The sequence below is a fragment of the Schistocerca gregaria genome, chromosome 7, assembly GCF_023897955.1.
Source record: "Schistocerca gregaria isolate iqSchGreg1 chromosome 7, iqSchGreg1.2, whole genome shotgun sequence".
Lineage (NCBI taxonomy): Eukaryota > Metazoa > Arthropoda > Insecta > Orthoptera > Acrididae > Schistocerca > Schistocerca gregaria.
In genome coordinates, this window is record NC_064926.1 from 126,004,730 (window position 1) to 126,030,576 (window position 25,847).

Here is a 25,847-nt window from a genome sequence, read left to right on the forward strand (position 1 = left end):
TTTGTCCTCTAGCCATCCCTGTTTAGCCATTTTGCACTTCCTGTCTATCTCATTTTTCAGACGTTTGTATTCCTTTTTGCCTGCTTCATTTACTGCATTTTTATATTTTCTCCTTTCATCAATTAAATTCAATATTTCTTCTGTTACCCAAGGATTTCTAGCAGCCCTCGTCTTTGTACCTACTTTATCCTCTGCTGCCTTCACTACTACATCCCTCAGAGCTACCCATTCTTCTTCTACTGTACTTCTTTCCCCTATTCCTGTCAATTGTTCCCTTATGCTCTCTCTGAAACTCTGTACAACCTCTGGTTCTTTCAGTTTATCCAGGTCCCATCTCCTTAATTTCCCACATTTTTGCAGTTTCTTCAAAAGGTTTAGCAACGCATTTTGCCTGCTGAGATGAGCGAGAGAGCTCTGGCCTACCTTCGTGACGTAGACGCCACGGCTCGTCTTTCTCGTGTATCTCGGCGAATTAGCTCGGAGCGCGAGTGCGCTGTGTGTCTGCCGCCGGGCCTCCTACACTGCGGCTGCAGAGGGGGCTCGTAGTCCAGAACTGCTGATCGTGGGGCTCAGTGGGCGCGCACCATTGGGTCCACCAGACCCCACGGAACCTCTGTTGGTCTCTTTCTTATGACACACCTATGCCGTCTCCGAGCGAGGTCTCTTTGAACAGGAATAGACTTCAAATACACATCTGGTCGTCCAAGATTTAGTTCTTCTTTCGTTTCGCGAAATCATCTGCGGCGAATTTCTGAATCCTTTGAATAGAACATTACCGATTTCCAACCATGTCTGATCAGAACTTGAGCTTCATCGCTAGTGACCTCATCAGCCATCAACTATGGGGGCAGAACTAAGGTGGAAACGGATATGAATTCCAATTTCTCTCCCTTCGTTTTGCCTAGATCGTCGATTATTTCATACAACATTGATTTCTGAATCTAATTGAGCACTCATTGTTTCCATGAGCGGCTATAGTTTCGAGACATTATTCACGCCCACTCCTTCTCATTTGAATTTACCTTCCTATTTCTTGTGGCTGGTGTCTTCCGTCATTACACATCGGGTTTATGCTGTTGAGCTGTTTTTTATGCTTTAACAGTTTAATCAATATCGATTAACTCATTGGCAAATGATCATCAGTTTATTATTACTTGGGCATAGCCAGAAAAAGCCACATGCGTGCAGTGAAACAGAGGGAAAGAGGAATATGAGATGTTTGAAAAGAAAAAGGTCACATATTCTTACAAGAGGCAGTATTAGTGAAAAGTAGAAGAAAATTTTGTGTAGTTATATGTTCGGAAGACACTAGTCGTTGAGGTATGGGCCGTTTTGCTTGTGAAGAGTTATCTGCAGTGTTTGGTGATGCAGGCTGTCTTACTTTGCAGTTCACTGCGTGTATCTAAATGGTTGTAATTTGGAGGACACTGATGATGTGGTAAATTCAAATCCTCCAGCTGTTGTGGAGCTAAGGCAATGAGTTCGCTGCATTGTCAGTGTAGGGACAGGTATCGTCAGTGACAAATTCATAGCAAATCGACTAACAGATGCAGTCTATCACCAATTCACCAATGAATTATAAGCGGTTTTGGAGAACGTTGCCATTGCAGGAAGACAATGACGGTGGTTTAAACACAACTGGATGGCACCTGACACCGCATCTCACCATCACGAATCACGGGCGCCGCACTGAATCTATTGGGTTTCTGGCTAGGGCGGAATAGTTCAATTTAACAGGCACTGGCTTCTGGAAATATCATTCCAGGATTTTTTCTTCTAGTTTTGATCAACAGTAAATCCTATAGGATTATGTAACACGATTTTCGAACTCAAAAGACCTCTGTATGCCTTCTTCCGTCAGACTGCCACCTAGTAGATCGCAAGAACACCAGTGGAGAGCGTAGCAAAGTGGTCCTCCGTCGTCACGGAATTAATAAATTTCCATAATACCTGTCACAACACAAGAATACGATTCAAGGTCGAGAAAAGCAGCGTAATAATATAGCATAACTAATGAGTAGTTAGTAATGCGAGCATCATATTTGTATCGACGAAGTACACATTCAAAACAAATACACGAAAGAAGACTATCTTATAAACCACATACGCGTACAAGAGCGTACTTAGGATCTGAGAAAACGACGGGAGGTGGTGCAGAACAACTCGTATTAGATACGTGAAACATCGGGCAGTGGAGCGGACTAAGTACAGTTCACTACAAAATAAATTTCAGTATTATTTAGGAATTTTGTTTGTTACTCGTCAGAGATATTGTCCTCCTTCGTAGGTGGCTAATAAACTCCTGTGCGACGGCGCTCGACTCGGAGGTAAGCATGTTCGAATCGTGGTGGCGGCAGAAATTTTACGTCCAGTGATTGGCTGGTAAGGAGGGGGAGAGGAGGTAAAGTGAAGCGTCTGATTGCCCCAGGTGTTGTGTCATCGCATCGGATTAAATTCCAAACCTCTCCGCATTGTCTCATGGAGTGAAGGCATGTCACACTGTCGATACATAGTTAACCGTCCATCGGGCGAGGACGTTAAGCTCGGCGTTCCCCTGGGTGCTATTCGATAGGAGTAGGCTGTGTGCTGGCGTACGGTTACACCCTCTCCCTTCCCTCATCATCATACAACACAAACGCAACACCGCACAGTACACGCGCACACACACATACATCATAGCCACTTGCACTCACCAGTTGCACTTCTCACACAACTCTCACACACCGGTAGAAAATGTGCAGCTGTGGGCGGAAGACCCATCGTAGCTCCTAGACGAGAATGTCTTACGTTCTCTCCTTTATGAAATATACAAGGTGGTTCATTGATAGTGACGGGCCAAATATCTCACGAAATAAGCGTCAAAGGAAAAAACTACAAAGAACGAAACTTGTCTAGCTTGAAGGGGAAACCAGATGGCACTATGGTTGGCCCGCTAGATGGCGCTGCCACAGGTCAAACGGGTATAAACTGCGTTTTTTAAAAATAGGAACCCCCATTTTATTACATATTCGTGTAGTACGTAAAGAAATATAAATTTTTTAGTTGGATCACTTTTTTCGCTTTGTGACAGATGACGCTGTAGTAGTCACAGACATATGGCTCACAATTTTAGACGAACAGTTGGTAACAGTGTGGTGTGCATACTGTAAGACCTTCGGTACACACACCATCAGATTATTTGACTTGTCGCTCTAACAAAGTAGGCGAGTGTCAGCAATATGTCTCGTGGTCTTATCGTGGCGTGTTTATCTACTGCCGTTAGGTCAGACGATAGAAATGCCACTGGCACGCTTAGAGTAGCAGATTGGCGGTGACCAACTTTAAACAGAAGTTGATTAATTTTCACACACATTTATTAAAATAATAAGAATCATAGATATTACGTAACTTGATTCTGGATGCTGTTTACAATTGACAATCTGAAGTTCCTTTGGTCTTGGTGCGTTAATCTTATTCTCACATATCTCTGATACTTGACAAAGTGTCTAGTCATTTATCTTCATGGCTATGTACAGGAATATGGTAATCTTACTAGGGGCAGACTGAAACTTGACTATAGACTAATGTAGACTAACTCATCGGAGGTCTGTACACCCATTATAATACCTCGAGCGTTGAGGTATCACTGCGCGAGTGTGATCCGCGAGTGGCAAAGGTTCTACGTTAGCAGCAATCTCATTGGCTGCGTTACATATTAATACGCGGATCGGCGGAATCAGAATTTGGTCCCTCTTTATGGCAGCGCCATCTCGTAGAGCGGAGACGGACGAGCGTTGCGCCTGCGCTGTTGTGCTTAGCGGGTCGCGCTCTAGTGGGAAAGTTGTGTGCGCGCTGACTACGCAGAACTACGTACATAACAAAACAGGAAGGTTTTTTATATTAAAATACTGAAGGTAGGTACGTTAGAACATTTTATTTCGGTTGTTCCAATGTGATACATGTACCTTTGTGAACTTATTTCTGAGAACTCACGCTGTTACAGCGTAATTACCTGTAAATACCACATTGATGCAATAAATGCTCTAAATGATGTCCGCCATCCTCAATGCATTTGGCAGTACGTGTAACGACCTTGCGAGTGGTTCGTCTTACGTAATGTTCGCACATGCATTGACAATGCGCTGACGCATGTTGTCAGGCGTTGTCGGTGGACCACGATAGCAAATATCCTTCAACTTTCCGCACAGAAAGAAATCCGGGGTCGTCAGATCCGGTGAACGTGCGGGCCATGGTATGGTGCTTCGACAACCAATCCATCTGTCATGAAATATGCTATTCAATACCGCTTCAACTGCACGCGAGCTATGTGCTGGACATCCGTGACATTAGAAGTACATCACCATTCTGTCATGCAGTGAAACATCTTGTATTAACATCGATAGAACATTACGTAGGAAATCATGGTACATTGCACCATTTAGATTGCCATCGATAAAATGGGGGCCAATTATTCTTCCTCCCATAATGCCGCGCCATACGTTAACCCGCCAAGGTCGCTGGTGTTCCACTTGTCGCAGCCATCATGGATCTTTCGTTGCCCAGTAGCGCATATTATGCCGCTTTACGTTACAGCTGTTGGTGAATGACGCTTCGTCGCTAAATAGAACGCGTGCAAAACATCTGTCATCGTCCCGTAATTTCTCTTGTGCCCAGTGGCAGAACTGTACACGACGTTCAAAGTCGTCGCCATGCAATTTCTGGTGCATAGAAATATGGTACGGGTGCAATCGATGTTCATGTAGCATTCTCAACAGCGACGTTTATTGGATTCCCGATTCTCGCGCAATTTGTCTGCTACTGATGTGCGGATTAGCCTCGACAGCAGCTAAAGCACCTACTTGGGCATCATCATTTGTTCCAGGTCGTGGTTGACGTTTCACATGTGGCTGAACACTTCCTGTTTCCTTAAATAACGTAACTATCCGGTGAACGGTCCGGTCACTTGGATGATGTCGTCCAGGATACCGAGCAGCATACATAGCACACGCCCGTTGGACATTTTGATCACAATAGCCATACATCAACACGATATCGACCTTTTCCGCAATTGATAAACGGTCCATTTTAACACGGGTAATGTACTACGGTGCAAATACCGTCCGCACTGGCGTACCGCGAACTTTTAAGTTTGTGACCTATTACAGCGCCATTTATAACAAAGCGAAAAAAGTGATCCAACTAAAACATTTATATTTCTTTAAGTACTACACGAATATGTAATAAAAAATGGGGGTTCCTATTTTTAAAAAACGCAGTTTATATCCGTTTGACCTGTGGCTGTGCCATCTAGCGGGCCAACCATAGTGCCAACTGCTTTCCCCCTTCAAGCTAGACGAGTTTCGTTCTTTGTAGTTTTTTCCTTTGATGCTTATTTCGAGAGATATTTGGCCTTTCGCTATCAATGGACCACCCTGTACCCAATCTATTACCTTATTACAGGAACCTGTTCCCAACAATACACTTAACTGGGAGAGAATAGTTTCTCGAGCTACACAATGCAGCGCCACTAGTTTGCATGTCAGCTGGTGTGTAATGTTAATCGTAATTTAGTAAGCGTCATTCCTTTGCTTCTGTATTGACATTGATGTTGAGCTTTTGGCACTACTATGTTATCGTGGTAGATTTTTATGTGTGGTGTCGATTGCATCTAAAAAATTTTTCTTCAGTTTTGTATTTCGTGCGTATCATTTGAATATCCTATACTTCCATGTGTTACATATGGGTTAACTTGTTACTCATGAGTGTATAATAAATTTTTGTCAGATAAAGTGATGATGGGCTACAATCGAAACGCGTAATACAATAAAAAAGTTCAGCTAACATCTTGTGACTGTTATTAGCGATGTATCAGCACCGTTATAATTTTTGTAAGTCTCAGTGTGGTCGCAAACCTCATATACAACGATTTGTCGATTTATAACAGAGAGTAAACAATGGCTGAGCCCATAACAGCTAGGTCATGTTTTATGAGTGTCTTGCGCGTTTATTTGGTTTGTTTGTTTTGCCATTAGAACTCTGTAGACCCATGCCTGTGACTGCTACGAACCAATTTTGTGTAAATTTAGAAATCCGTGTAGCGAGGAAACACGTTTAGCTTGGACTCTGATAACGAAAGATTCTCATATGAATCGCATATATGCTCGGAAATTTGTAAATCGTGATTAAGAGCAAAGTTATCGTCGAAAGTAATCCAAAAAGCCTATAAAGTCCAGGCCCGAGCAAACCCGAGAGCTACGGCAACGATGTAAATGTAGTGAAAAGCGGCGCAAATCGACTGCGTACCTGGCCATGAGGCATTTCACCGCAAGCTATTATATCGAACCCACTGAAGCTCATTTCATGAATACATGCGATGTTTAAGGCGGTTGTCTACTCTATGAAAGATGCCGCTGCTGATCATGCTGACGTCTTTGATGGCAATACTGCGCACAGCATTAAACATCTCTCGGTAGACTTGTTGAGTTTTATGAGCCCGCAGTTCGTTGCCAATCGTAACCATTATACAACTCTGAGTAACCATTTTAATAAAGGGACTGATAATTTAGTTTACATATTGTGTGAAACATTTGTTACGACTTTATCCCGACTTTTTCACGACAAATTATGACATGATCATGATCTGCGCACACGGAAACTTTTTCCTAGGTGATGTAGTAGGATGGAAGAGATAAATGTTGCCATACGGTCCTCTGCCCTACGCAGGGTACAGTGTTGTAAACAAAACTATTTTGACCGATCAGGAAAACTTGTGATTTTCGTCACTGAGCATCGTACACCTTGTGCGTTCTCCACAAGAGAGAAAAGCACCGAGCAGCCAAAGACACAGACGTTAACATAGTTGGTTGGCCGGCCGGTGTGATCGAGCGTTTGTAGGCACTTCAGCCGGGAACCGCGCGACCGCTACGGTCTCCGGTTCGAACCCTGTCTTGAGCATGGATGTGTGTGATGTCCTTAGGTTAGTTAGGTTTAAGTAGTTCTAAGTTCTAGGGGACTGATGACCTCAGATGTTAAATCCCATAGTGCTCAGAGCCATTTGAACAATTTTTTTGTTAACATGGTTGAACTCCAGCACCCGGCAAGAAACTATGGTACGCTACCGCCGTACGTCACACAAAACAGTTCGGAAGCTGACAAAAGCATGCGCACGGGTGCACTCAGCAGTTAGTTTTAACAGTACCTCAACACAGTGTCCCAGGGCGTATCTAGAACTGCTGTCAAGAAGAGCCAAACTGAAGAATATCCAAGTGATGTTAGTTACCGTTCACGTCATTTAGGACTGTACCAATGTATAAGGACAGATATGTGCAAATGAAAATGTATTTATACCCACAAGCACACTCTTCATACTCAGGTTACCTTTTGTACTATTTCAGTTAACGAATGTTTGTAAACTATTGCTGATCTGTGTTGCCATCTATTTTTGCTATAGCTGTTCCCTGACCCTATGAGGCCCAATAACAGGTAGGAGTCGAGATACTGGCAGAAGTAAAGCTGTGAGTAGCGGGCGTGAGTCGTGCTTCGGTAGCTCAGATGGTAGAGCACTTGCCCGCGAAAGGCAAAGGTCCCGAGTTCGAGTCTCGGTCGGGCACACAGTTTTAATCTGCCAGGAAGTTTCATATCAGCGCACACTCCGCTGCAGAGTGAAAATCTCATTCTGGAAACATCCCCCAGGCTGTGGCTAAGCCATGTCTCCGCTATATCCTTTCTTTCAGGAGTGCTAGTTCTGCAAGGTTCGCAGAAGAGCTTCTGTAAAGTTTGGAAGGTAGGAGACGAGATACTGTCAGAAGTAAAGCTGTGAGTACCGGGCGTGAGTCGTGCTTCTGTAGCTCAGATGGTGCCGGCACGGTAGCTCAGCGTGTTAGGTCAGGGGGTTAGCTGCCCTCTGTAATAAAAAAAACTGAGTGAATGGATCAATAACGAACTTCAACGTCAGGTGACGTCCGCCACGAACAATTGAAACGAACAATAACGAACAAAATGAGATTAAAAAAAAAAAAAAAGATGGTAGAGGACTTGCCCGCGAAAGGCAAAGGCCCCGAGTTCGAGTCTCGGTAGGGCACTCAGTTTTAATCTGCCAGGAAGTTTCATATCAGCGCACATTCCGCTGCAGAGTGAAAATCTCATTCTGGACTTAGTAACATGGTTCTCTGCCCCTCACATTTATTCATTTGACGCCAAGTACACCGGCCGAGGTGGCCGTGCGGCTCTAGGCACTACACTCTGGGACCGCGCGACCGCTACGGCACAATCTCGAATCCTGCCTCGGGCATGGATGTGTGTGATGCCCTTCGGTTAGTTAAGTTTAAGAAGTTCTAAGTTCTAGGGGACTGATGACCTTAGAAGTTAAGTCCCATAGTGCTCAGAGCCATTTGAACCATTTGAACGCCAAGTACATTTGGTGAACACAAACACTACGAACGAAACAAAAAAAAAAAAAAAAGTAATCATTGATATAATGCCCTCACTGATCCGGACAAAGAATTTTACACCTTTCCCTAGTAAGTGAATCTTTCTAAAAAAATATCACATAGCAATTGATATTCGTCATCCCACGTAAAGTTAACCCTGCACCAAGGACATTCTCCAACGTGTTTTGCAGGTTCGGTTAGTTGTGACGGCCACTCGGCTATTCCGTGCTATACCCCTGCCAACACTGGTTCCGAAATGTCAGACAGGCGCCAGAGAGCAGGCGGCAGCACGGCCAGACATGGGATCGGCGTCTGCCGGCGATTGTTTCCGCGCCCGAGTCCGGCTGGCGCTGGCGTTCGCGCTCGGCCATCTCCGCCGATCTTCGTGCGCCGTCGGCTTGGCGCGAGGCGCGCGGCCACGCACTGTTTGTTGTCGTCTGGTGAGGCACCAGCAGTCTCACCGCGACCGCCGTGAGATCAGGCCGTGCTGCCAAGGCCACGCCTGCGACTGGCTCGAGAGACGCTGACGCACGCACAGTGATGCTAGCGGCAGAATGATGATGCGCGCCCTGCTGCGACTGTCCCTGGTGCTGGCCGTGGCAGCCCAGCTGGTGCCGCTGCGACTCGTCGCCGGCGACGACGACGCCGACGGCATGCTGCTGCACCGCCAGTGGACGGGAAACGGCGCTCAGCCGCACCACCACCTCCGCCACCACAGAGGTCTGTCACCCGTCACCTCACACCGGCCACTGTTGCACGTAATATGCTAACAACCCTCAACAAAGCTGTCGCCTGCTTATGAAGTGTTTTACGATATGCCACTAGTCAGTTTGTCGTACAGTTACTCTGAAATATCAACAATGAAAATTCGTCGCACCATGGACAGTTCTAGTGTGTTTCGTCCGGCATTGTTATGATAAGTGAGCTAATATGCAATTTTATCAAAAAAAAAAAAGATTTTTCGAGAGTAAACAACATTTCCCACATCACATTTACGACAAGATATTACTAGTTTTATTATTATTCAATGTGTGCATCATAAACGTCTATTTTACTTTTACAAACTGAAAAATCTTTCGTTTCATTCGTGTACGTATAGTTCAGTTTTTAACATCAGTAACAATAAATAAATAAATGAAATGAAAAAATAATGTCCCTTCGTATGTCAAAGAAACGAGCGACACGTAATATTGATACCAGCAATCAACACGAGATTTAACGCGACGGTAGCAAATATTCTCCTAGTACATAACCCAATAACAGAAATGTGTGGCACACAGTGGAAAGTTCAACACTTGTCAAAAGTTACCTTAGCATCGGTTTCAGACCAACATTCTTTAACAAAAATATCAGGATCAAACAGTAGTTACAGAAATATTGATAGACCATATGTCACAGTCAACAGGCTGTATTTTACCAAGAAAGTTTTGAACCGTGACGACGTCACCACCATTCACAGATCCATCTTCTATGCTTTCTTTATTGGCTCATACCCATTCGAGGTCCAGTATTCTTCTCGTTATCCGCTCTGTAGTTGCAATAACTTGCGTACCGAAAAAGATTTTTCAGCGTGGGAACAACTTCTCCTTTGTTCTACAGAATATTTCTTGACAGAAAACAGAGTGTGACCTCAGCTTTTTTTTTAACAGTTCCAGTGTTCTTCACGTTTTCTCTAAGCTCATAAGTTGGATAGCTGTGTTTGTAAATAACGTCAACACGACGCGGAATTTCGTCGGACAATCTTTGTTTTTGTTGCTCTGCTGCTGTCGAAGTTCCGTCGTTACTGCCGTCTCTTAAAAGTCGTCTGTATTGGAAATTCCTAACAGCAAGTATGATTGTATTTCGAAATACCACCAAGCAAGCACCTTCCTACATAATTTTCTAAAAATTTGCAATAGATGGTTTAGTTGTGTGCACAGTTGCTACAAGTACGTGAACGTATAACCAAATACTGTCGCAGAAGATACAACTGTGGTGACCGAAGTTCTCTCTTAGAATATCTGTTAGTACAGTCACGGATAATACTTAATAGGGAGGCTACTGACGTGGAATGTTCGATGCGATTCTCAAGACACGATGTCCGAAATCGCACTAGAAACACTTTCATTCCATATGCCTTCAGTGAGTGCAATAACGCTTTTCATTTCATTAACTATATAATACATATATTACAATCTTGTTAAAAATAATGCCTGTTGTTCACTTTTCAAGAAAGTTGCCGACTCTCCTCAGGTCCCAGAGACACGCAAAACCAGCCTTTTACTCACAACCTTTCAAGGACAATTTCTTGTTTCTTTTAATTCACTGAAGGTGTTTTTCAAAGCGTTTCATTAACATATATTTCATATCGCAATGCCCGAAACAGCATATGACTAAAATCGTTCAAGACTTTGCTTTGTTTAAACGTGTGAGAAAACAAGTATCTTTCGTTGATGTATGCTTCGTGTTTAAGGGGAGATCACGTTGTATCGATAGGACAGATGGAGAGAAAAATTAAAACCAGAGGGCTTCAGAATTTCCGCAGTTCTCACTGGAAACTCTCTCGCAGAACGGACTGCGTTTGTGCGTGGCGGAATGAGACACCGGATGTAGACAGCTGATACACGCACTCTAGTTGTCCGCTATCCGGGATGGATGCTGCCCTTTATCTGCCGGACACAGTGCCGAGTTGCATAGCGGGCGTGCACCACAGAAGGAAGAGCAGACACAGTCATTCTACAATCAGCTCTAAGGCTTCCGCTTATTTAGGCGCACAAAGAAATTTCTGCTCTGTCTGCCTTCGTTTACGTTATGGCAAAAAACCTGGTCACAAATGACGGACAAGCACCGTCGTAAGTAAACATCTCCTCTAAGCGGAAAAGAAACAAAAAATAATCTCGTACACCCCTGACGGCTCGAATCCAACTAAATTGATTTCTGAACATTGTTTTCGTGTGCGAGGGATATGCACACCACAAATAATGTCTTCTGCATAGAAACCGGGAGGTGCCTTATCTCTTACGTGTCTAACATTTATTTCTCCCTTCCTTTCCATAACCGATAATATCAATATTTTCCTAAGTTCGTTCATTACATAACTTTTGACAGTATCTGAAGGTAAGGAACACAATAGTTAAACAAAATACATATTAATGTCTGAGAAAGTAACGCTAATCTGATTTCTCAAAACGTTTTCCGTTGTGTCTACACTTAGTACTACATTCTGTCTGGAATGTTTTCTACAATCAAATATGCTTTTTTTAAAAATAGAACGCCAATATGATTTTTGTGATGGCAGTAGTAAGTAGTTGCCTGCACAATGGGGTTTGTAAGCTGTAGGTCATTTCCAGAAATTAATCACAACCCATCACTTATAAGCTTTTATTCTGAAACGCCGGGTTGCGATGGTATAGAGAAATCAGAACTACAATTGACATCAACCTTATCTTGCCCTTGACCTACAGCAACGTTGGAAGAGCTGGATGTACGAAACGCTCAACAGCAATATTTAAAAATGAAAATTATTTTATACATTTGGGTTTATTGAAACGGTTAGTCAATTTCGCTGTATGCACCTTCATGTGTCATAAAGAAGAGCATACTGAAAAGTGCAGTATTGCAGATGTAACAATCTATTATTCTAAAACTTTATACGGATAGATCAGTTTTTTGCCGGCCGGAGTGGCCGAGAGGTTCTAGGCGCTACAGTCTGGAACCGCGCGACCACTACGGTCACAGGTTCGAATCCTGCCTCGGGCGTGGATGTGTGTGCTGTCCTTAGGTTAGTTAGGTTTAATTAGTTCTAAGTTCTAGGGGACTGATGACCTTAGATGTTAAGTCCCATAGTGCTCAGAGCCATTTGATAGATCAGTTTATAATCGAAAACAGTGTACACACTAAGATCTTTTCTGCGGATCGTAATATTTCCCTATTTCGAGTACAGTATATAATACTGATAGGGTTTCAAGTACTCTGAGGCTCATGGTAAAAATCATTACCTATCATTTTTACATGGTTCTGCGAAGACTGCTCAACATCGATGTTGGTGTTCACAACATCGAAGAAAAATCCGCTTTCCATTATATTTCCTTAGCTGTTAATGATCTTGCATGTATTCGTATATCTGGGCGCATCATGTCTCTCTTACTTACGAAGTACATCTGTCAACATTATTACAGTTTTAATGAACAGTAGCGTACCTCTTTTCAGTTTTCAAAACGCCAATTGGTTGTAACTATGCAACACTGTGTGAAAACACGTCACTGATGAATATTCTACGCCATCCATTATTTGTAAGCTGTGTCACATTCCGCTGAATTACGTGATAGCCGTCTAACAAACCGAATGGCGTCTCATTACTCAATAAATTGTGTGCAGTATTCAGCACTTCCGTGTCCTCATTTATGTTCACGAAAAGTTTCAGTGAAACACAGTCGAGACATTCAATTAGCGAGTGTAATAATCATTACCCTTAATAATTCACCTTTCTTCGGGGTGAATTTCTTAAGGTTTCCGATTGATTTTCTCTGGAGTCTCCTTTTCATATTTTAATTACGGTACAAAAATTTCTTTTGATCAAAGCAAAAATAATCAATATGCTTATTGGCTAACGACGAACCGTAGTTAAGTATTTGCATTCCTAATGCGAAAGAAACACATTTTGCGTTATTCGTTCGTTCCTCTTCAAAGTTGGAACAACCTTGAAGTCACTAACAGTTTAAGCAAAACACAAATATATTTGTATGGTCAATCAAGTTAAAAAAACTTTTGTTTTTCTAAATATTAATACGTAGCGAATTTTCCAATAAGTCATTCACGAGTAACAAAGTTCGGATTGTAATTAACTCCATGACCATTGCGTTAGAGCACTGCTACCAAGCCAACATTGTTTTTTCTGGTCCGATGTGGACGTATATTTGATTATGTGTTCTGCAGGTCTCTTCGCATTTATAGGTTTCTATAAGCAAAAATTTCTTTGGCATTTGCTGCATCCTGCAGTGCATTTTTTAAATCTTAGTCTCTACTGCCCTCTGCTGGGCAAAACTAATCATTGATGAATTCCTTAAAATCCCATTCCTCAATAGTTGTCTATGTGCTTCTATATCTACACTCTGTAAACCACTGTGAAGTGCACGGCAAAGAGTACCTCTCACTGTACTAGTTATTAGATCTTTTTCTCGTTCTGAATATGTATGGGGCGCCTCCTTAACACTTTAAAGCTGGTAATAGCAACTTTCTAAGTGGGCTTTAGCGTGATAGTTCGCGCCATGTCAGTTCTTTCAGCATCCCCGTCACACCATTGTTCGGTCGTGCTGCTCTTCTCTGTACCAGTTCAGCGTTCCCTCTTTTCCCGTCTGGTACGGATCCGATGGACTTGAGCAATGTTCTAGTGTGGGGCACACGAGGAGTTTTCATGCAATCAATCATCTCTAGAGACTGACTGCATTTCCCTAATCTTCGACCAATAAACCGAAGTCGACGATCTGCAATACCTGCGACTATAAGCCTACCTGATCGTTGCATTTTTAGATACCTACAAATTGCTACAAGGAGATGTGTGTATGAGTTAACTGATTCCAACTGTGACTCACTGATATTGTAGTCATTGAATCCTAAGGTTTTTCTTTTTGTGAATTGCAAAATGTTACATTTTTGAACATTTAAAACAAGTTGCCCGTCTTTGCTCCACTTTGAAATCTTATCAAGATATGAAACTTCCTGGCAGATTAAAACTGTGTGCCGGACCCAGACTCGAACTCAGGACCTTTGCCTTTCGCGGGCAAGTGCTCTACCAGGAGAGCGTCTGTAAGGCTTGGAAGGTAGGAGGCGAGGTACTGGCGGAAGTAAAGCTGTGAGGACGGAGCGTGAGTCGTGCTTGTGTAGCTCAGTTGGTAGAGCACTTTCCCGCGAAAGGCAAAGGTCCCGAGTTCGAGTCTCGGTCCGGCACACAGTTTTAATCTGCCAGGAAGTTTCATATCAGCGCACACTCCGCTGCAGAGAGAAAATCTCATTCTTATCTAGATATGACTGAAAATTTGTGCAGCCTTCTTTCCTGACAGTACTTCATTAGAGCTGAATACGTCATCTACGAAAATTCTGCAAGGTCATCAATAGACAACTTCCCTGGGGCACACCTGGAGCTAATTACATATATGTGTATCGATTACTCTCTATCCAAGATAACATGCCGTATCCTCCCTAGCAGGAAATCTTCAGTCCAGTCACAAATCACGCTTGATACCCTATACGATCATTCTTTGGGTAATCAGCGATGAACCGGTCCTAGGTGGAGCTGCGCAATGCATGTATCGCGACTGTTTCCTGCATCGCCTAAGTCCACTGCATACCGTTTCCGTCCGACTAAACCAAAGGGTGCGAGAAACTGGGAGGTTATCATCACGGACGGTTGACTGTGGTGTTCCACGGACGCTCATCAACGGCTGTGGACCGTGTGTTTGAAAGCATGCCTCGCCACTGCACCTTGTGCAACGAACAGCCGGGTCATCGGGCAACAGCCCACTGTCTCCGCTTTGTGCATACCGTGAAGCGGGAGATTTGACAATGATTCGATCTGCAAGCCTATTTTACATCTAAAGGGTACGTTTCTGAACATGAGTTTCTCTCTGTGAGACTTTAGTCTCCTCTACAAGAACTAGAAGCCTGTAACAAGAAGTTTGTGTACAGCCAATGGTTGCGTGTCCGCCATCTGTCAGTAATTCTGAAGTATTTGCTGTCAGATTATCAACTAAAGTAACCTCTCCATCATCTGTCACTAATAAACTCCTCCCAGACAAGCCACGAGGGCCCAATGGCAGGCTACCGACCGGCCGCCGTGTCATCCTATAGGCGTTACTGGATGCGGATAAGGAGGACAAAAAATTGTGGTCAGCACACTGCTCTCCCGACCGCATGCCAGCTTCTCAAGAAAGTATCTCCTCAGTTTGCCTCACAAGGGCTGACTGCATCTTGCTTGCTAATAGCGCTCGGCAGACCGGATGGTCACCCATCCAAGTGCTAGCCCAGCCCGACAGCGCTTAATATCGTTGAACAGACGGGAACCGGTGTGACAAGTGCGGCAAGGCCGTTGGCTATCTATCACTAATAGTAAACATTAATTTTTTGAAACCGAAACGAAACGCTCCGCTGTTCTCTTTGCACCAGCCTCGTGCCCTGATCGCGTCAATAGAACTTGTGCAGTTTCCGGACTACATCTTCCGCTATAACTTCTACGAAACTGCACCAAATATTTAGTACCTCCAATGCCTAACGGAATCCAGTTCGTTTTTAACATCTATGTTTACGTCCGGATGTGGAGCTCAGATTTAGTATCTCTTTGTCAGGACTCAAACCACAATTGCATAATTACAAATGACTGAACTGTTTGGTTCCTAAGCATGTTGGGTGGTCGATTACTTGTAAGAATGTAACCTAATTGTGCTTGACGATTCCCCATCTTCCAGCTATCTGTTAACTTAAGGCTAGTGTAAACGTTGAGCTATTTTATTTACAGTCAACGAAATGGCCATTTCTTTAAAATAATTATTATTTTGACTTTTTCATGCTGTTTTTTGTCGTTTGCTAATCTCTAATTCTTCTTGTAAGCGTTACATTCACCTTTTACTGTAACTTGTTTTGCATATTCTAGTCTTGAGTTGCCCCTAATAGTTTTCCCATGTACTGCCCCTTGCAGCACTACGCTGAACTATTCCTGAATTCCTTGGCGCAGGGCTCTCGCACGTGTCCGTTGTTCGGCAAAGGATCTCCGATAGTTCTTCATAACTCACCTATTTTTTTTACTACTTCTTCGTTTCCTACTTTGTCTGTCCACTTAAAAATGTTTCAATAGCTCAGCATTTCTAACGCTTCCAGTTTTTTCTTATCCAGATTTCTAATGATCCTCGTTTCACTTCCATGAAATTTTCTGCTGAGGAACTTCTGCTTCAATTCCACATTAATATTTGACAATAATAAAATGCATTTATTGAAGATAGCGTTTTTCGCATGGGCCAAGATACAGTGCCTGAAAAAATTAATGAAGCAGTCTGAAAATATGGTGGTATGTAAATTTCACTTTGCGCACATACACACCATCGGCGCGTACGTAAAGGGTTAGAATTTCTCTGTGACAAGCGGAAAGGCCACCATAATGCATTAGTGTTGTCCGTGTATGTCGTTATTGCAAGGACTGATAGTACACACACTGATCAGCCAGAACATTATGACTACCAACCTAACAGCTGGTATGTCCACCTTTGGCAGGGATGATACCGGCGACGCGTCGTGGCATGGGAGCAGTGAGGCCTTGGTAGATCGCTGGAGCGAGTTAGTACCACATGAGCACACGTATCTTGCCTTATTCCTGTAAATTCCCGGCCGGGTGCAATGAGCTCTGACACCACGTTCTATCACATCCCACATGTTTTGCCACTCCATCACATTTCTGGCCATGTGACATGGCGCAATATCACTCTTATCAGTTAACTGGGGTAGGCTGTATGGATCACGCCTGGTTAGCTTTGAAAAATCGCATCGTCCTAGGGCCGGCGAATTCTATGAAAAGATGCCTGGGATCGCCAGGAAGTACAAGTGAACATTTTATCTCTAAAAGGAGTTGTTATCCATGACGTGGTCTATCACCCATAGACTTTAATGCAAAGACTTTGAAATACCCTGTATTTGGAGGGGACGTTTGATTCAAAAACGCTGAAACACCCCATATTTAGAAGTCTCTCTCCCTATTGTTTTTGATTCCGTTACAGATTATACATATCGATTTTAAAACGCTTACGTATCAGCTTTGTCGAGCACTCATTGCTCTAAAAGTTACCTCCAGGTGTTCCTTTTCATCCTACAAATTTTTACACAGAATTCGTAGCTACACATCCCCTTAGAATAATTATGAAATACTGTGCTGGTAAACTTCTACGTTATTTGATACAAAGACAGTTGAGTAAAACTGAACGTACTCAGACATTTCTCTCTTTACTTATTCTGATCATCAATAAACTGACACGCAATATTTTTACCACAACGCAACATGACTTTTAATAACCCCTACAAAAGAATGGCCGTGACGAACCTATACCTATCAAGAATCACTTACCTCACAAAAATCTTCGTTAGTCGAACTACTGCAATACAAATGGTTCAAATGGCTCTGAGCACTATGGGACTTACACCTGAGGTCACTGCAATACAGCGAGCGCCAATACTGCCAGCTAAATAAAAGATTCTAACTACTGAAGGCACTAACTACTGATAGGCATAGTTAGCAAATGAAAGATTTTGATACAGAACAAACAATGTATTTGCCTTAATAGCGTTCAGAAGTCATTATATATAATTTTGTGACATCCAATTAAACAAATTTCCTTTTTCTGATGGACACGCGTCCAGATCGTCTGCTCAAAACTCTGGCATCTCTCTCTCCACATCCACCACTGCTGGTGGCTCACCTTCAACTGCACAACGCTACACGTTGTTCACATCCAACTGTCCAACACTACACAGCCGAATATTCCAATAATGAGTCCAACCAGCCATAGACTGCACACAACACAGTCAGTGATTTTCATACAGAGCGCTACGTGGCGTTAGCAACATAAAAACCCAAACAGCCTACTTACACTAGTATGAAATTATTAGAAGTAGCGGGATGCAAATACAAGTGCACAGGCTTCATGCCATAAGGTCCAGCTTCCTCTCGTTGTAGTATTAAAACAACTAAAATGATAAAACAGTTGTCGTTTTAAGATACCATGGCTAACTGATTATTCAGCTGTTTTTCTTTGGCACAGATAAAAAAATTAGCTCAAATGGCTCCGAGCACTATGGGACTTAACATCTGAGGTCATCCGTCCCCTAGAACTCAAAACTACTTAAACCTAACTAACCTAAGGACATAGCACACATCCATGTTCGAGGCAGGATTCGAACTTGCGACCGTAGCAGCCGCGGTTTCGGACTGAAGCGCCTAGAACCGCTCGGTTACAGCTGCCGGCCGTTGCACAGATACCCGTAGAGGAACGGTTACAAAATTCTGATCTATTGACGTCGACAGCAGCTCTGATTTGAAAAAATTACCCCCTGCTCTTTAGCACTGCAGCTCCAAGCTCTTCCATACCACTGTTAGTAATCGCCTAAAACGTGACCGCTTTTTCCCAGCGTCTTTTGTGTGTACTCCTCTTGTAAATCATCATCAGCTTCAGGAACAGAATATGTCTGTTTTTCCTCCCGCAGGTGAACGGAGCTGTATCGCTGATAACGTTCGGTCATCTGTTGTAAGTCTCACGATAAGAGTGGCCGTTATCTGTGAACGAGTTCCGTGGCGATAACGCTATCTCCGGCTGTGAGTCAACTGACGCGAGTGCACTACACTGGACACGCTCTCTGATACATGCAGTCAGCGATGTACAGTCGCACTACAGAATGTCAAATTTCTTATTCACTGTGTGTCTGAAAAGAATATGAAAAATTGTTCGTGAGTTTATCGAGCTTCCAAAGACGCTTCAAGTTCGAAACTTGATGAAAGTACACTACTGGTGATTAAAATTGCTACACCACGAAGATGACGTGCTACAGACCCGAGATTTAACCGACAGGAAGAAGATGCCGTGATATCCAAATGATTAGCTTCTCAGTGCATTCACACAAGGTTGGCGCCGTTGGCGACACCTACAAGGCGCTGACATGAGGAAAGTTTCCAACCGATTTCTCATATACAAACAGCAGTTGATCCGGCGTTGTTGTTGTGATGCCTCGTGTAAGGAGGATAAATGCGTACCATCACGTCTCCGACTTTGATAAAGGTCGGATTGTAGCCTATCACGATTGTGATTTATCGTATCGCTACATTGCTACTCGCGTTGGTCGAGATCCAACGACTGTTAGCAGAATATGGCATCAGTGGGTTCAGGAGGGTAATACGGAACGCCGTGCTGGATCCCAACGGCCTCGTATCACTAGCAGTCGAGATCGCAGGCATCTTATCCGCAAGGGTATAACGGATCGTGCAGCCACATCTCGATCCCTGAGTCAACAGATGAGGACGTTTGCAAGACAAAAACCATCTGCACGAACAGTTCGACGACGTTTGCAGCAGCATGGTTCAAAATGGCTCTGAGCACTGTGGGATTTAATATCTATTGTCATCAGTCCCCTAGAACCTAGAACTACTTAAACCTAACTAACCTAAGGACAGCACACAACACCTAGTCTTCACGAGGCAGAGAAAATCCCTGACCCCGTCGGAAATCAAACCCGGAAACCCGGGCGCGCAGCAGCATGGACTATCAGCTCTGCTGTCGATAAATTCTTATTTGTTATCAGCACAGCGCGTTGCAACGAATGAAAAGATAATATCTGTTGTCTTAACTTTGTGTGTGACAGGTTAATGCGTCTCCTGTTACAACACCCTTATTGGTATTGTAGCGAGAAGGAAGTACTTCTCTGGGCGGTATCACTAACCTGGTGTCTTGCTGCGTCGCTAAGTCCCTCGTAGCACAGTAGTAGCGCTCAGTCGCCAGGTTCCTTGTAGGTGGTGATCCCACTGAAGTGGAGTGTTTAGGGATGCCAGTTGTTAATTGTCAACAACGTTTGTACTATAATTGTTTTAATACAGAGATTACTTAGTCACACTCGTCACAGAATCAGAATTTGCAATATGGCGGCTCTGGACTACGCCGTTATATTCTACCCTTTACACATATTAATAGAGTTTTCTGACTTTACATAATGATAGAACCTGCCCACGACACGTGGCGTTCTGATAATTAATAACTTCACTTTCTAGCTTGTTTAACATCTGACATATGCACTCGCGACCGTTCATTTGGAGCCACCCCGGTTCTCGACCGTGCGTTTTGAGTGGCTCCTCGCGACTGCCTCGCCCTGTCTTCCCGAGGAACAAGAGAAACCCCCTTTTCTCCATCAGCCAATAAGGATACTTTTCTCGTTTTCTACATATATATACACATCCAAACTTTCAGCCAATGGGCGTTCAGATCTCTGTTGCTAGGCGGATCTGAAATATCCTACTCCCGAATAGTCGGATCTTGTCGCTACTAAGGTTTCACAACATTGCCTCCTATGATTTCATCACTAATGCTCATTGCTGATGCTTAATTGTTAAATGTACATGTAGCCTGGCTGCTACTGAGCATTCCTGACCGCATAAATGTGCGCAATACTTGGCTTAAACACGTGAAGGGAATGCATGTACGCATTACACTGTCATCTTGTTGTTCCCTCCAGTAAAGCAAAATACGCTGCCGCAGATTTGTAATCTACAGCGGTAAACTTTTGGGTTCACGACTCTTAATAGAGCACAGTTTACAGTACCTACATTGTGGCTGCAACAAATCTGTACAGTGTGGTCCCTGGCATCAGAATCCGATCGGTACCTTTCGTAGACGCCACATACTGCTCAATCACCCGTGTTGTTACGCTAGAGAGAATATTAATGTATATTTTGGCTTTCCATTGTTGTTACGCTAGAGAGAATATTAATGTATATTCTGTCCTTCCATGGGTATAGACGGTGAGGCCTGTAGTATGTGAAGGATTGCACCATTCAGGTCCGTCAAATATTGCTTTCCTGTTTAATACTGCTATGTTATTCGACTGCCACGTATAATAACATAGATACAAAGCCGATAATTATTTAATTAAAAATAAATTTTTTATATCACACGATTTTAAAATGGACTAGAAAGTGTACAGTAATTTCTCCTAGCCCATACATAATTGATGAATAAATGGTTTACCTTCTAACTATAGTACGTGCCCCTGACAAATATTGACATAGCTTTTAAAAATTAAAAAGCACATCCTTTCAGGACTGTCTGTAAGGTGTTAGACATGTATGGGTTTACGAGAAATCTTATATTGCTTCGATTTAAAAACGCTTTATACTAAAAATTTATTCTTATTTAAGTAATTATATCTGCTTTTTAGTCTTGTATGCGGAATTTCTCATTGGAGTTGATAAGATTATATATTCATTTAAATAATTATTTGTATCTATATTTGCCTTTTACCTATGGCTTTGCCCATGTTGTGTATGTCACGTATACTGCATATAAATGCTCCCCCTCTCCCCACCCCTCTTTGTACATTTACTGTTCCCCCTTCTCTCTGCTCCCCCATGCCTGTCCCCTCACATACATTTGTATACTACCTGCATAACATGCCAGTCCTGCAGGACAGCCGAGATATCAGACACTACCAAACATTTTCACCCCACTTCCATCCCTACCGAACAGAACACCAATAAAACAAGTTGACAGTGTATAGTCAACCTGTTCTGAAATATATTTAAAATTTCAAATCAGTTTAAAATGAACTGGTTTATTTGTATTGAACAGACAGACACACAAGAAAGCTATGTAATAAAAATATGTTATAAACTTCCGTAGGATCATTTGAATAACGTACGCCAAATGCTGGAATGTTTCCATTGATAAGGCAACAGCTGACTTTGCGTCCTATCATTGTCTGACCCGAACTTGTGTCTGTTTCTAATGACTTCATCGTCTCCTAGACGTTAAACTCTCATTAGCCAAATTTCCTTTTGAAAAATACTTTTTGCTAAGTGATATTCTAAGTAACCGTTCCTCCTCTTTCAGGTGATACTGTATGCCGTTCACATTCATTGCACCTGCCTTTCACGCTCTTGTTCGTCTGCATCTTACCTATTATGCTCTCACACATATGCTGGAAGATGCGTGCACCTCCATCTTCCTTCAGCTTTCCTGTTGGTCCCTGCATTCAGTAAATTAATCTTATTGTACTGTATCTTAATGCCAGGTTTCACTGCAGTCTGAGCAAGAATTTTTTCAGTTAAATTTTTATGCCACCTTTCTGCTAAGTTAACGTACTTTTGAGATATACGTATTCATTCTTGATCATTGTTTCTTTTTTTCCACGTTTCCGATTACTAATTATATTTTGCTGTTTCGTGGACACAATACGATTCCACAGTTTCATAATTATTATACTGACTTCTTTGTCCACCATTCGGCTAATTGTTACTGAGGAAAGAAAAATTAAGTTTCCCATACGTTTTTATCCTCCGCTTTGACACAACACATCAGTAATTGTCTACATACTACTGACTTTGCACTTGATGAGTCCATTTCTTACTGCTGTTGATACAGAAAAATTAAGTCTCCCGTTCATTTTGGCTCTGCACTTTGGTACGACGAATCACTAATCTCCTGGGAGCGTGAAAGATGCACTCCAGTAATAGCCAGAACACAAGATTTTCGTCTCTAGTGAGAGTTCAGATGCTGTTGAGTAACTTGATATACAAACGTCAGTAAGTTAAGAGATATCTGAAATCCAGGAGAGTATATTGCGTCATGGTGGCGACGCTGGGCGGTCGCGAAATGCAATTGCAAGAGCCTACGCATAGCGCTACTCCAGTCGGCGTGCCCAAAAGATGGAAAGACACTCGGCACCAATCTAAAATCGTTGTGTCGTATGCACTGAAGTTTTGTACTTCTCAGGCCAACCTGAAGAAACCAGAAATAACAGAAATTTCGGAATCGACAGTATTCCATATTAACAGTGAAGTGAAGTTGGCAGAATCTCTAGATGTGAACACGTATTTCAATTCTAAAAAAAAAAAAAAAAAAAAAAAAAAAAAAAAAATCTTAATTTGGCGATAATGACAAAAACTTAGTCCATTCAACTGTACTTAGATACAACGACGGAAGAGAGTATCCAACGGCTAGAAAAATACAGTGACCTCGGCGGAAAAGTAATATATTCTGACATAGATAAATCCGTTCAATGTCTTCTCCACTCTTTTTGTTGTTTTTGATCCAGAAAATATAATGAAGCAGAAAAATTTTCATGGAATGCAAAGACGTAGTAGCAGCAAGAACGAAGTTTTATTTACAATGCACTTATTGAGTGCTGAAGTCTTGTAGTACACTTCGATAAAAGTTAGGTTTCACAAAACCATACTCACAAATATATTTTGCTTGGCTCAGTGAAAATACTGGCCTGAAAATATCTGCTGTTATGTAGCCGATATTGGCGATTTGAGTGATGGGACAGTGACGAAGGCTTAGTAAGTTCTACAAATAAATAAAAAAAATCGGGTTGTGGGAATATTCTTGCTCGTAGTAAGGCGATTCGTCGAAACTAAAAGCCTGGAAACCGTATGCAAATATTCGCGCGCTGCCGCGCGCTGAGCTTCTCGCAAATGAAAAGCTTTCATAGGTGACAGAGTACAATAATGGTGTCCCAGATATTACCAAAATTTATTTTATAGTTTTCGCAACAATTTTCTCGCTGGAAGTTTCTACAAGCTCCAGCATAACGCAAATTCATCAGCGACAACATTTTTCGTTACACAGGCGGAACAGATTCATACTTCTTACGGCACTTTATTTTTTATCTCGGCATACTTCAATGTTTTTACGATAAAATATTTATGAAATGCACGTAAACTTTCAGAACGTTCATATACGTTTTTCAGTCCAAGTATGTTAGTGATTCTATTTTTTCAACAGGTAGAAGAAGAAATACTTTTCTTCAACATTTCGTATAAAGTTAGCTTTTATTTTCTCACAGCAGCTGCCAAGAATTTGCTTTTGGAAAGTATTCCATAACGTTCTAGACGAAAAATAGAGGTGTCCAGTATTTTATTTTGGAATTTTTATTAAGATTTGAAATTGTCACTAATTGGCTATGCTGCAAGACCCTGAAATGGCCATTAGGTGCCTATTTTCGTGAGGCCGCTATCGCCAGTGTTCAACTGTTACGGCCGTTATACTCCATGTGGTTATAGGTGTGGGTTTCGAGTGGTTGCGCCGCTGTGTGCATCTGACACACAGTGCTTGGCTATTAGAGAAGAGTGATGGCGCAGTGAAAACGTTTAAACGAGTTTTCGCGGGACCGGATTATTTATACGGATTACAGGCTGGCTGTTGACTGCACAGGGTGGGCTGTGAGTTTGACATTAAAAATCGAGAAATTTCACGTATTCTAGGAGGTTGGAAACTTATTAACAGACTACGGGCGAGATCGATAAGACAGTGAAACCCATTGGCAAGATCATTATCTGCCATTAATTGTACATAGACGTCGTATTAAAAACAAAATGTTCGCTGACCCTCCTCGACAGCTCTAAGTGTTCTTTTGTTTTGGTTATAGTCTGAGAGGCGGTCAGGCGTAGTGGCGTAGGCACTTTGCGACGTGCGTATGCCATGTCTGTTGGGAATAATCCAATCATCTGAAAGAGCTAGGCCCAACAAAATTACCGTCTCTGAAGGCGTCCAAAGAGTATGGGAACTTGTCTCACTGGAGACTTCGAGGCAGCGCCTGCGTCACGTATGTCCCTCATATTGTGTAACGTAGGTTTCAAGTGTTTTCTTTGTATTCTCGCCGGCGCACCAGACGGACTAATGTCGCACAAAGACGCCGCCTGGTTCGCGGCGAATGTGCTGCCTTGCCCATCGTAAGTGGTCTTGTAATGGTGAGGTCGTGTCCTGCGCACTAATGACTTACAGGATAGCCTAGAGAATGATTCTCGCTTTCTTTTCAGAAGATGCCCGACGGACGAGTTTGAGAAGACAGTGTTCTCGTCCGATCATCATCGTATCATGATCACTAAGGCCACTTTGTGTGTTTTCTACCGATTTAGTTGGGGGGGGGGGGGCTGTTGTCTGTAGGGGAGACGTCCTATAATCGTACGTGCACCTTTTGCATGTATATGAATCTCGGTTGTGTCTCTTGGATGATAATACCCAAACGCACATTTCAAGGAACACCTACAACACGAAGACATAAAGTACCAATTATGGTACCATGAGATCTTCTCAGGAGCACGTTACTATGTGTCTTATATAACGTCCATAAAATCGCTTTTCCAGTGAGGATACCTCACCGTAATTCATGCACGGCGCTCTGACCCTCAGTACGAAACGCCACTGCACATTTTATGTTTTCATACGAAGGCACCAAACTCCTTAATGATATTCTGTCTGCTTTAGGCGCCGGGACAGTACACACGGTAAGTTCCTTCCAAAACCCACAGATGGTTCTCCGATATATACTATATGATCAAAAACTGGTTGATAATGACTGGACTCATGCTCTTCCTGTCGCAGGACGGAGTAATGTGTATCCCATCTGTCTGTGTTTTTGCTATTCATATGGAAGTGGGCAAAGTTTCCTAAATTTTTGTGAAGTCGTGGCGCCCTCCATTGGTAATGCTGGAATTCAGTGTGGTGTTGGCCCACCCTTAACGTTGATGACACCTTCGACTCTCGCAGGCATACGTTAAATCAGATGGGGAACGGCAGCTCATTCTTCATGGAGTGCTGCACTGAGGTGAGGTATCGATGTTGGTCGTTGAGGCCTGACAAGAAGTCGGCCTTCCAAAACATCCCAAAAGGTGTTCTATAGGATTCAGGTCAGGATTCTGTGCAGACCAGTCAATTACAGGGA

General features: G+C 42.8%; 1 protein-coding gene across 2 annotated transcripts in view; it reads left to right on the forward strand.

Moving 5' to 3' along the window:
- The window catches only part of LOC126281361 (semaphorin-2A-like), a 2,101,799-nt gene that overhangs the window by 1,446,557 nt on the left and 629,395 nt on the right, over positions 1-25,847 (forward strand). The window contains exon 1 of one of the 2 annotated variants that reach the window (XM_049980273.1): positions 8,831-9,128. The exons of the other annotated variant lie outside the window; for it this stretch is intronic. Coding sequence (XP_049836230.1) covers positions 8,963-9,128 — 166 coding nt within the window. The 5' untranslated portion in view covers positions 8,831-8,962. Of the gene's footprint in view, positions 1-8,830; positions 9,129-25,847 lie in introns of those variants that run through there. 2 annotated transcript variants of the gene reach the window in all.